The 14,476-nt window shown below is 17.6% G+C and overlaps 2 protein-coding genes and 1 pseudogene across 2 annotated transcripts, besides 1 other annotated feature; 2 read left to right on the top strand and 1 right to left on the bottom strand.

Moving 5' to 3' along the window:
- Positions 1–5,094: 5,094 nt before the first annotated feature.
- PF3D7_0617700 (rifin) lies at positions 5,095–6,232 on the top strand (the record flags this gene model as incomplete). Its single annotated transcript, XM_961069.1, has 2 exons — positions 5,095–5,169; positions 5,312–6,232. 2 exons carry the CDS (start codon positions 5,095–5,097, stop codon positions 6,230–6,232), a joined length of 996 nt encoding a protein of 331 aa, XP_966162.1.
- A 2,003-nt stretch (positions 6,233–8,235) lies between these two features.
- PF3D7_0617600 (stevor) lies at positions 8,236–9,242 on the top strand (the record flags this gene model as incomplete). Its single annotated transcript, XM_961068.1, has 2 exons — positions 8,236–8,304; positions 8,403–9,242. 2 exons carry the CDS (start codon positions 8,236–8,238, stop codon positions 9,240–9,242), a joined length of 909 nt encoding a protein of 302 aa, XP_966161.1.
- A 1,931-nt stretch (positions 9,243–11,173) lies between these two features.
- Positions 11,174–12,192, bottom strand: PF3D7_0617500 (annotated as a pseudogene).
- Positions 11,174–12,192: a sequence feature (rifin, pseudogene).
- Positions 12,193–14,476: the final 2,284 nt, after the last annotated feature.

The raw sequence follows: 14,476 nt of genomic DNA, 5'->3' as shown, positions 1-14,476 counted from the left end.
CACAGTTAACATGTTGAATTCCCTATATATCATTATCTTTTTGTTATTTCAAAATGATAATATATATAAACAAAGAAATATAATAATTATATTATATGGAGGGAAAAAAAAATATATATATAGGTAAAAAGTATACACACGTTGACACATTCTTTTCCTCCTAATATCTGAGAGAAAAAAAAAATATATATATATATATATATATATATATATTATGAAGTAACAATTTTATATTTTTTGGTGTGTTTTATTCTTCATTTCACTCAATAAAATCAATAAATGAATATTCCTATGAGAAAAACAATATATATTTGATTTTTTTTTTGATATGAATTAACTTATTTATATATTGAATTTTTAAAGTGTAAACAAAAAATAAAATTAAAAACTCCTTTCATGTTCAATTAAAAGGAATTTTAAACCATGAATATTAGGAGAATGCAAACAATTTCTGACATAATTTAATATCTCATATTTATATATACATGAAAATTTTTTTTCCCTCATCATTTTATTAAATAAATATTTGAATAATATATATAAATATATATATATATATATATATATATATATAATCGTGTTATAATATATTAATATATCATTTTGAATGATTGATATTCAAGAGATAATAAAATATAAGGAACCCTTTATTATTAGAAAGTTATAATTCATGAATATATATCTCTTCAAATAAAAAAGTAATTATAAATATTAAGTTTTTTTACTTATTATATTTTGTAATATATATATATATATATATATATATATATAAGCTAAAGAGAAAATACAAATTTGTACCACTTAAGAGTACAAAATGTATAAGATTTAAAAATTTTTTTTTTTTTTTTTTTTTGAATTATAGTAATATTCTTACAAAATTATACTCATCATTTATGTTAAATATAAAAATTTCAATGAATTTTCTTTATAAATATAAATATATATATATATATATATATATATATATATTTTTTTTTTTTTTTTTTTCTATATAATTTCATTAAAATCATTTCTTTTATGACATAAAGACGTTAAAGGGAATGTATACACACGTTTCTCTATGTTATTATAAATGAAATACATTTAATAAGAACGAAACATAAGATTTAAAAAGTATATAATTATAAAATGAAACAATATTATGATTAATATAACCAAATAAATATATTAAAAGGAAGCAGAACACATTTCATTTGTTTTATAACATTGTAATTATTTTATACCTAGATGACTATTTTGTTTATTGCGTATTTGTTTGTTTGTGTAGGAGGTCAAAGATAAATCTTTTTATTTTATATATATAATACATATTTCAAATATATATATTACAAGACATTGTGTATTATACATAACATTTTTATCATATATTTAGAATAAATTTATGTTTAATATTTACTGTAACTTATAAAATAACATAACATATGGTTCATATATTGTGATATCCTTTTTTTTCTTTTTTTGAATAGTCTAATTAGCTTATTTCTATATAACATGATGATATATTTTTTTCTTTTTTTTCATATGAACTGGTTATGCTTTTTAAATTTATATTATCATATAAATAGTTAATTTATGTAAAAAAAATATTATATAAATAATATAGGGTATCATATATTAATATCGAAATATATGATATTTATAAACTATATAATATGTTCACATTTTTATTATCATATACAAAAAAAGACTTACATAAAAAAAAATGTGGCATAATTTTTTATATATCCAAGGAAAATGGTACGTTCATAAAATGTATTTGTGTAATGAAATTATATAGCATTGTATATATATATGTATATTATCTATGAAACTTATAAAAATATTTTAAATTGTTTTTACTGTTTTTAGGACACAAAATTCCTTATAAAAATTAACTTTTATTAAAATATTATGAAAAATAAAATTATACATAACAATATATCATTTCATGTTTAAAAAATTTTAATAAAATAGATATATTATGAAAAAAACTTAACATTATATATATATATATATATATATATATATATATATATATTTATATTTATTTATTAATTTATTTATATTTATATTTATATTTGTATATATTTGAATAAAAATGCAATTTTTTCAGGGGTGTAAGAATTTTTTTTTCTCCAAAAAAATATATAATTAAAAAAAAAAAATTATATACACACATATAAATATATATATATATATATATATATATATATATGTATTTTATTTGGTATGATAAATATATATGTGCTAAATATAGTAGGTTGTTGGTTACGAATTATTTATAAATTTTCCATGGTTATTTAAAATACAAATTCATATTAAATTTTTAGTATTTTCACTATATAATATATATAAGTAGGATTAATATGTGCACATAACATTTGAAATATATTTCCTTTATATACAACCACTCAGAATTACCAAATGAAATAATAATAAAAATAAATAATGCACATTTTTGAAAAATCCTTTTATTCTTTTTATTTACAATTGTATAAAGAATTGTATTTTCTATTCCTTTAGTTTTTATATAGCACACATATTGTGATTATGTATTTTTTAATGACAAATAAATTGTAATATAATATGAACGTTATATTTATATTATCAACATAGTTGTTATGTTATGACATTTAGACAATTAAATATAATAAACAGGAAAATATCTATATATGTATATATAAGACATTAATAATATTTATAAAATAGGTTATGCTACTATTATTATTATGGTTGTTATTAAAATATAATGCATAATTAACCATTATAATATTCATATAAATAAAATTTTATATGATTTATGTTGGTACACCCATGTTTTATATAAAAATATATAATCATTGTATTATGGTTCTCTTAGGTTATTTTATCCTTTTTATTTTTAAAAAAAACCCTTATATAAGGTTTTTCAATGAAATTACTAATTTTTATTTATATGTTACATAATTTCTTTTTTCTTTTATATAAAAGAATTATTCGGTAGTGATCACAAATGTTTACGCGAATATTCGTTAGAATAGTTATATTCTTTTATTAATATAAAAAAAAAAATATATATATAATTATAATTTATGAGAACAAATTGAACAATCGAATTTCAACAAAGTAGTACATTTTATAGTAATTGGACATAGGAGACATAAAACGTTTATATTTTTAATAATAATGTGTAATTTTACGTATTAAATTATTTATCTTTGACCTTAATGAAAATATATAATATTAAGAATAAATATTAACCATTTAGCTTAATAAATAATTCTTACACATATATATATTATTTCATATATTAAGGTGTTTAATATTTATTATAATAATAATAAATATAAATTAAAAATGAATTAAAATATAATGAAAATAATATATATATATATATATATATATATATATTATCAAATTATATTATTCTATATTTTTTACAACTTCATATAGATAATAATATAATTTCTTTTTTTCTTTTCTTTTCTCTTGCTTTTCCTTATGAATTAAATTCTCTTTTTTTATTGTTTCTTAATGTGTTTTTTTGTGATTAACATAAATATAATATATATGTGTTGTAATTGGAAAATGAACATAATTAGGATATATGTACCGCATTATATATATATATATATATATATATATATATATAAATTTTAAATTGAAATTAAGATGTGTCAACAGAATTATTCCTTTACGAAATGGAATGATATTTTGTGTATTATATATAATGTTAGAGAAATATATTTTCTCGAATAGAACAATATTTTGTTTATGATAATTTATAATATATTAAATATAGTATTTCTTTTTTCTAGGTTTTCTTTTATTTTCTGATCTGTTATGTTTTTTTTTTTGTTTTTTTTATTTACTATTATCATTATAGGAAATACGAACATTTTTAGAAATAACATACAATCCTTTTTCTTTTTATATTATTATTAATTTTAAATAACATAAAAATACATTATTTATTATATTTTATTATATTGTATAATTTTTTGAACCTATATAATAATATAATTTGTTAAAAGATAATTATTTAAATATATATATATATATATATAATTATATTATTACAAGTATTAATAATACAATTAATATATCAATAAACTCTAAAATAGTATACATTTTGTTTTAATATTTGATATAATATATATATAACTATAATTTACAGTCTCTGAATTATAAATATATTATGGTGCTATATAATACAACATTTTCGAATAATATTCTATTATATATATAATATTTTAAGTATAATATATATATATATTATTTTACATTTAATTACATATTTTTATATTTATTTTATTGTATTTATACAATACATTAATTTAAGGAAGAATAAATTCTAATATAATCTGAAATATATATATATATATATATATTATAGTTTTAGATACATGAGAGAGAAACGTAGTGCATAAAATCAAATTTAGAACAAGAAAATAGATGAAACCAAATTAAATTATTAAAATATATTACGTTTAATTACTATTAAGATTTATATTCTATTTGTATTACTTTTAATATCATATATTATGATATACAATTATTCTTAATGATCATTATATAGTTGCAATATTGTGAACATTCATTTAACAATATTAATTTCACATATATGTTCTAAGAAGTTGTAATTTATATGTGTTATACACTTTGAACAAATATTACGCTACACATTTTTATATAATTTACAACAATAAATATGATGTCAGTTGTTGCAACTTAGTGTTAATTGTTATTGACATTTGCAACAAAAAAAAAAAAAATTATTATTATAACTTATGGTATGATATAAAATTAAATTTCATTAAAAATTAAAATTCAAAATTATAAAAAATATGGAAATGTTTTATTATATTATTTTTTTTTTCTTCCTATTTATTATTTTTTAATTTTTTTTTTTTTTTTTTTTTGGTTTTATGTTCTAAAAAAAAAGGGAAAATACGAATCCAATATGAAATATATATATTTACATAATGGAAAAATAATTTTGTATTATATTATATAAATTATAATGATATTATAGATTCACAATTTGTAATACTTTTAATAAAACAAAATAAAGTATTGTATATTAATTATTTAGTTATAATTTTTAATCATAATATAATATAAATATCCATAAAAATGAAACTCCATTACGCTAATATATTATTATTTTCCCTTCCATTAAATATATTGGTAGCATCATCATCATCAAATGTATGCATGAAATAATAATTAAAAATATATATGTAAACATTTATTATTTATGTAAATATACAATATACATAATTATAACAAATATATATAATTATAAATTACAATTAAATATAACATACATATGTATAATATCTTATTCTAGGTAAATGACCAAAGTAACTATGTCAACATTACTCATCATAAACCAAACATAAAATCAGCGAAAATACAAACCACTAGGTTATTATGCGAATGTGATCTATATACATCCATCTATAACAATGACACAGAGATGAAAAATGTAATGGAAATTTTCAATAAACAGACAGAACAACGATTTGAAGAATACAATGAACGTATGAACAAAAACAGACAAAAATGCAAAGAACAATGTAATAAAGATATACAAAAAATTATATTAAAAGATAAAATAGAAAAGGAATTAAAACAAAACTTGGACGCATTACATGCTGATATAACGACTAAAGATATTCCCACATATGTTTTCGAAAAATCATTATCGGGAAAATTGGAAAAAACATGTCTGAAATGCACTTATGGGCTAGGTAGTAATGTTCCGCTATTAGGACTTATAAATGGTGTTGGTATATACGCTACAGCACAGTCAGCTGCTATGAAGGTTTTTATTTCAGAAACCATTGATGGATTGAAAGGAATTGGTGGTATGTCTAATTTATTTGGTGACAAAATTGCAGATCTTGTTACTCCATCATTTTATGGTAAACCAATGCATCTTGTTACAACAATTCTAAGTGCAAAGGAAAAATTATGTGCGTGTCCCGGTATGCAAAAACAAATTTTGTGTCATGGATTAGAATCAGTTACTGAACAGTCTTTACCTAGAAGAATAGCAACAACTGCTAGCGATGCTTATTACAGTGCAGGTGAAAAATTCGTTGAGTTAACAAACTCTGGTGCTATTTTTTCTAATCCTATCGTAATTTCAACTATAGTATTATTATGTATAGCTCTTATGCTTTTAATTATTTATTTAATTTTACGTTATCGTAGAAAAAGCAGAATGAAAAAAAAATTCCAATATATAAAATTATTAAAAGAATAGACATATAATATCCAGTTATTAGAAATAATTGCATGTAATGGCCATTTAATATTGAATATACAATTATCCTCTAATAATTAATTTTTTTCATAATATTAGATTTTGAAAATTGTTTTCTTATATTATTTTATTATTATATGCTTATTTAATTATTATATATATACATATTTGTTTATATATATAACTTAAATATATTAGGTAAAATCTTAAAGTACCATATATTTATTAATTTTTACATATGTAATTTTATATAGTGAAATATGTTATATAATATATATATTTTTTATTATTCTTATTATACGAAATATTAACCACATTACAATTATATATATAATAAATATTAATAAAAAAAAATTAATATAATATTAAATATAATCTGAACAGATATTACGTTAATATACAAATCCTTTTATTTTTATTATAAAATATATTATATATTTTATTTTAAGATAATGCGTAATATAAAATAGGATTGTTATTTAAGATTTTTATTTCAGCTTCTATTAAAATATAAGGATTTTTCATTATTACATGTCGAATCCTACAAAAGATAATATATGCACATAATTATTAGATATAAACAATAAAACAATATATAAAACAAGCAAATAAATGTGTCGTTACATTTAAAATATAATAATTAATCACCACATAAGTTTTCAGTAGATATAACGTTAAAGCATAAAATGTTTTTTATGCAATAATTATATTCCCTTCACAATAATATATATATATATATATATATAGTTCTTTCTTTATTATTATAATATATATAATTAATATAATAGGAAATTTAAAACAATATATAAATATTAATAACTTGTAAAATATTAAAAATAAATATATACATAATTTGTTTTTTCTATTTATATATATACATGATTATAAAGAATTTATTATTATTATAGAATAGTAAAAATTACCATAAGTTTATTTGTAAAAAGTACATATTTAAGAAAACTTTTATTATAATATAATCACAGTGTTAATTTCTTATCCATTGTACCAATAATATATGATATTTCGTATTATATAAATACAATACATATATTTAATGTTTTACAACATAAACAAAATAAATTTATTATTATAATATTCACATTTATAAACGACAATATAAAATACTCAATGTCACTATGTGGTATCTTTGAAAATGGTATAAATTTTATTCTTGTAATAATTGTATATTTCTAATTTATTCGAAAACTATATTTTATAATTAGCTAATATTTAGTTCATTTAAATATCCTATTATATATATATATTATCTATAAATTAGAATAGCACAATTAAGTAACATAAAATAATAGATACAATAGAGAGCATTTTATATGGGTGAATAGATATTAGCAACAAATAGGAAGTAAACTAAAAAGGAAAAATATAAATATTAAAATACAAACAAAAAGTATTTTATTATATCAGTTTTAAGATAAATATTATATTTTATTAATTACAAGAAATTTTATTATTATTTCAAATATAGTAATTACATTAGAGTATATTTTAGGATATTTATTTGATAAAAATAATGAAATCTATTATGATATATATGTGGTATATAACCATAACAACTATTGTTCTACACATTTGTATGTGTATTTGAAGGAAAATATATTGTTATTTATTAACAATATAATATATATATAATATTTGTTAAAATATACATTAACATTATTTTATCAGAATGGTTATATATGTATATAAGATAATTACTTTAAGAAAATTTTTTAAAAAAATAATAATAAATAATATAAAATACAAAATTTTTTTTATTTATTTTATATCATATTTATATATTTTTTTTAACATTAGATTAATATTCTGATAAAATAAATTATACGTATAATTGAAATATAATGTTATTATATCATAAAAATATAAGAAAAATTCCTTTTATCAATTTATTATTTAAATTATATATTTGGAAATAGAATAGATAATTTAATATAAATTAGATTAATACAATTTGAAATATAAAATATTATATTTTGGAATTAAAAATGAACATATATTACGTTAAAATTTTAATATTTACCTTTTTGGTAAATACATTAATATTATCCCATAATGTATGTACAAAAATTCATTATTATTAAAATAACAAAACTATATTACAAAACAATCATTACAGTTTCAATATTTATTTATTAATTTTCTTTTTTTTTAGGAAAATTGTCAAAATAACCAATATAATATAAGCCTCATAAAAAACAACACACAAAGAACAACGATAAAACCAAGACTCTTAGCACAAACCAAAAACCATAATCCACATTATCATAATGATCCAGAACTCAAAGAAATGATTGACAAATTGAACAAAGAAGCAATAAAAAAATACCAAAAAATTCATGAACCATATGAACAATTGCAAGAATTAGTAGAAAAAAAAGGAACAAAACCTGTAGGTGAACATGGTACAGAACCTATGTCAACGATAGAAAAAGAATTATTGGAAACATATGAAAAAATGTTTGGTGACAAAAAGGATATTATGTTAAAATCGGGTATGCCCCCAAATGATGATGACAGATCAGACAAGTCAATAACATGTGAATGCACTGATATTAATAATCCAGACTTAACAAAAGCAAAAAGCAAGGATAAGTATTTAAAACGCTTAAAAGAGGGATGTACCCGTGGTATATGTACTTGCTCAGTCGGTAGTGCATTCTTAACATTGATAGGTTTGGCCGCTGCAAAAAAGGCCGCCGTTGCCGCCTTTTCTGCACCTTATGATGCTTGTGTATCCTCTACTTCACTATTTTATATATTTGATTCTGGTACTCTAGCTTCTGCTCTTAAAGTAGGAAGTACATGTGCTTCCGTTGCTACTGATATGGCCGGAACTGTTTCGAGTGCTGCTACAACAGCTATAATCCCTTTTTCTATTTCTATTTATGTCCTTATCGTTATAACAGTCTTACTTATAATCTTGTACATATGGTTATATAGAAGAAGAAAAAATTCATGGAAGCATGAATGCAAGAAACATTTATGCAAATAAGGTATTTTTTATAAGATAGAAGATATGTTATTTCAATCGTATATATATTATATTAATAACAATTTTTGTTATATAACTATTAGTTTTTTGAATAATTTTTTCTTCAAAAAGAACTTTTATAAATATATATATATATATATATATATATATACATATATAACAAAAAAATTATAGAATACGATTTAAATATTTTACATAACATATTTTTATTATATATTTGCTTTTATGTTCATATTATAAAGTACTATAATTTATAATTCATTTTGTTCTTTTTATGTTCATATATTAAGAATTATGACAAAATGTTTTATTCAGTATTTATATTGAATATACATATTATACTATTAAACGTTTCAAACGCTTTACTTAATTATAATTACAATGACAATTTATTTATATATAAAAGCGAAAATGTTGGAATATATTCTATTATACGTAAAGTATATCGTTCTCTCTTTTCACAAATTTCTACTATTTTTTTTTTCTTTTAATATTATATAATGTAAAATTTCCTTTATAATTTCTATTATTATTATAAATTAATTAAAAACATAGAAAACGTTTTAATAACAAACAAAACACTATTCATATTGTAAATATAAATATACTTTATATATAAAGATATGGTAAAATAACTCCAAATAAAAATTATAAAATAACGTAAATTATATATTTTCTTTATTTGATAAATAAATGATTTCTATTACAATGATTTAGTATTATTGAAATATTTAGTTCTTTAAACATATAATATATATTACATATTATCTAGATGGCATATATAATTTACAATACATATATATCTTTTTGAAAAATTATTTTCTGACATGAAAAATATAAATTCACGTAAAATCATTACACTATATATGATATATAATAACTTTTTATTTATATAAAACGTTAAAATATTTACATAACTATAAAATATACATAAGAAATTTGTTTATAAAACAAAATTTTCAAAAATTAATATTTTTCTTAAAAAATGTAATTCGAAAAAATTAAACATTATATATTCTTTAAATTAAAAAAAAATAAAATTAAAATAATATAAAATATATATATATATATATATATATATATATATATAATATTCATCATAAATATAAAATACAACAGCTATATTATATATATATATATACATATAATATTTACTAGTATGCTAAAAAAAAAAATTATAAAACATTTATATAATATAAAAGTAGATATTTTTCAATATTTAAAGATATAATATAAGAAAAAAAAAAAAATTATATATAATCATACGTATTTATGAAATTTTTATTTTTATGATATATTTTTTATATTTTACATTATTTCTAGCTCAATTTATATATCACTTTTTGTTTTTTCATTTCATTACTTATAATATATATACAATATATATTAAGTTAATTTATATACACATTTTATATAATTTTTTTGTACATATATATGAATACATATATATATATGTTATTTTTATATTTTTATAAAGATTTAGTTGAATTCATACGAAATATAAGAAAATATTTCTTTTGTTCAAATAAGAAATGAATATTTTTCCTTATTCATTTTTTTTTTTTTATATTGACATATATAAAGAATTTTATTTTTTATATTATGTATTTCGAACTATTCTTACTATTAATTAAAAAAAAAAATGAAATATCTTTGAAAATTATGTTTTTTAAAAAATTAAAAAGAAAACTTATAGGTACTACTATCTATTAGAATTTTGTTTTTACAATTTATATATATTAATTAAATATAAAAATGTTTATTATTTATTATTATTAATTTTTTGTCATAATGGTGACAGTTATAGGTTTTGTTATTATATACAAAATGTACACAGAATAATTTGAATGACATATAGAAGAATACAATAAATATATACTACATTTAAAGATATACAGGTAAGGAAAAATGTATTTGAAATTTTGTTGACATTATCTAATAAATTTCATATAAAAAAAAAAATATATACTTATGTGATACGTATGGGAAGCTATAGTATACGGTGCAATAAAGGGTTCATAAAGTATTGAAATAGACTGAAAAAAAAGTATGAAAATGATTTCCATGTCTATATGTACATAAATAAGCACTTGTACACATAATTGAAGAAGGTGTTACACATGAACATGTACCCATAGTCCCTTGAGAAGTATGAGGACATATATGTTGGGAAGAATCATTTAGACGAAAAGAGTAGTGGTAAAAAGGAATACGATATGTTCAAGAATCCCCCATAACAATTAAAAAGCAAAGGGAGTAAAACCATTAGGTTTGAGACTACTACCATTAGATATAATATGTTTATCTATGTATTTGTGAAATAAAGCATTAGAAGAAATCATAATAGAAATAAATAAGGGAACAACTTCAATAGCAACATTTCCATATTTATTACAAGTATCAATAAAATTATTATGATATATATCCAATTTTAGTTAGAGATCCTTTTAAGGTTTTTATATAATCATCAAATTTTCCGGAAGTAGCACAATCCGTAGAACAAAAAGGTATCCATTCATTAATATCAAAATTAGCTAAAATGTTCCATTCTGATGAGGTATTATTTATGTTTTTCTTCATTTATAAAAACTTTTTTGCACTTCAGATGCTAAACATTTTTGACTTTAGTTTTTAGATAAATCCTTTGTATCTGTAACTTTTTCTAAGGCTGATAAATGTTTTGTTAACTGTTTTTCTATTTTGTCTTTTACAATAATTTCTATTATATCTTTATGACATTTTTCTTTATATATTTTTCGTTTTTTCTTCCTTCGTTCATCATATTCTTTGAACAATTTCGTTGTTCGCTCATTATATTTTTTCAATACTTCTTTAATTTGAGGAACATTATAATAATTAAGTGTATATATATCAAATTTACATAATGTTCTGATGGATATTTTATATTAGGGATTTTTTGTACTTGAGGTTTTTGGTAATAATTCCTTTGTTTATGTATCTAATACAAAGCATGTAAAATTTATATTTATAACTATATATATATATATATATATATATATATATTATAATAATTATTATTATAATTAGATGTATACATGTGATGATTATAATAATATATTAATGTAATAGAATGACGTTTTTATTGTTATATGTATATAAATTTTGGATAATTAAAAAAGAAATGAGCACATGATAATGTATTTTATTTTATTTTATTATTTTATTTTTTTTTTTTTTTTGGTTTATAAGTAATGTTTAATTTATGGAGTTATTATAATTTTTTAATATGGCACAATTAACTTTCCATTATATTAATATGTATTTTCTTATTGAAACCAGAATATTTATTCTGTTAGAAAAAGTAAAAAAAAAGTAATATAAAATTTTAATGATTTTTTTATTATTTGTTTAATACATAATAAAATTTAATTTTATATAAAAAAATAAATAATAGTAATTTTTTTTTTATACATCTTAACAACATATTGCAATATAGTAAGAACTCATTCCTTTTTGTTGTAAATAACATAAGAATGAGAATAACAATAGTTGTTAAAGGTTTTGATAATAGCAATTAGAAGTGTTTGTAACATTTATATATAATAAATATCCTAATATATAACATTGTATAATTGTAATAAAAAAATATAATAAGAAATTTTTTAAATAACGTTATATAATATTAAGCATAAACGTTATAATAAACAGTTTGTATATAAAGATAATTTAATAAATATATATTTTTTTATTAATTTAATTTTCTTTTATTATTTTAATATCTACTTTATATGAGAATATGCTGTGTCTAATGTAACAAATATTATACTAATATGAATTTATATATATATTTAAATGTATTCTAACAATATTTTTTTATTTATATATTTGATTATGCAATAATAATGGAGTACATATTAATATTGATCATTAAGGAAAAACTTTTAAAGTGGAAAATATGTATATAATAAAAAACGATATAGTATATTTTGCATAATAGTTGTAGGTTATATAAAATGTTCTATTTATAATTTAGAGATTATGTAATATTGTTTATGTATCGTAATATATATAAAAATAATATATATGATGTTTTAGAATTTATTGTAAATTAAAGATATATTTTAATTGTTGTACATATTAAATAAATAGGAAGACATTATATATAGTAATTAATAGAAGAAATAATGTATTTTTATTTTATATGTAATTTCTTATTATGAAAGAAAAAATTAATAACATTCTGAAAATTGTTTGTATATGGAATAATTGTAAGTTAAAAAAAAAAAAACAAGAACAAAAATGGAATACATAAAAAATGTTATTGTAATAGTATAAATTATTTTATATGAAATATATGTGTTACCTTACAATGGGTTTTGTTGTAACATTATTTTAAAAAAAAAAAAATTGCCTATTTTATAAATAAATATGTACAACTATATAATGATAATTCAATTTATATTTTTTTCATGGATATTATGGACTAATTATTTTAAGAACAATAAATAATAATAATTTATGTTATACATTATATCAAAATATAACATAGTTAAAAATACGTAATATATATTATAGAAATAACAAGAATTTATTATTAAGGATAAATATAAACCATTGAAATTATATTTTTTTTATGTTAATTTATATTATATTAAGATAAATATTTTTTTGAAAGATATTTAAATATAATATAATAAAAATAAATTCGTTAAAAATAATACTATTACACCTAAATACTAACTTGTAAATAAATCATATAATACTATATATATATATATATATATATATATATGTGTTTTTGGTTGCGTGCATATAAGGATATATGTATATATATGTTGTTGGTTATATGGTTATATGTGAATAGATGCATATAAGTCAATATGTTTATTTGTATATATGTCTATGTTTATATAAGTATGGTTTACAGGTTTAGGGTGAATTTTTTTTTTGTTTTTTCTTTTTGTACATATACAAGATACGTAACTAACAATATACATTTTACAACAATAATAATTATAAAACATATATATATATATATATAATAAAACCATACTAATAGTTAATTAATTTTATTATATCTTTTTTTTTATTATTTTATTTTTTTTTTTTTTTTGTCTTTCCTTTTTGTTATTATGATATAAGAAATATATAACAATATTGGTATTTGGAATATAAATAAATTTATTCTACATACATAAACGTATATATTCTAATTATATATCTATTTTGTATTATTTAATGTTATATTATTTGTATACATACATTTATATATT

Source organism: Plasmodium falciparum (genome assembly GCF_000002765.6).
Source record: "Plasmodium falciparum 3D7 genome assembly, chromosome: 6".
NCBI lineage: Eukaryota > Apicomplexa > Aconoidasida > Haemosporida > Plasmodiidae > Plasmodium > Plasmodium falciparum.
Note: the sequence above shows the minus strand (reverse complement) of the source record. Positions and strands in the feature narration are given on the sequence as shown.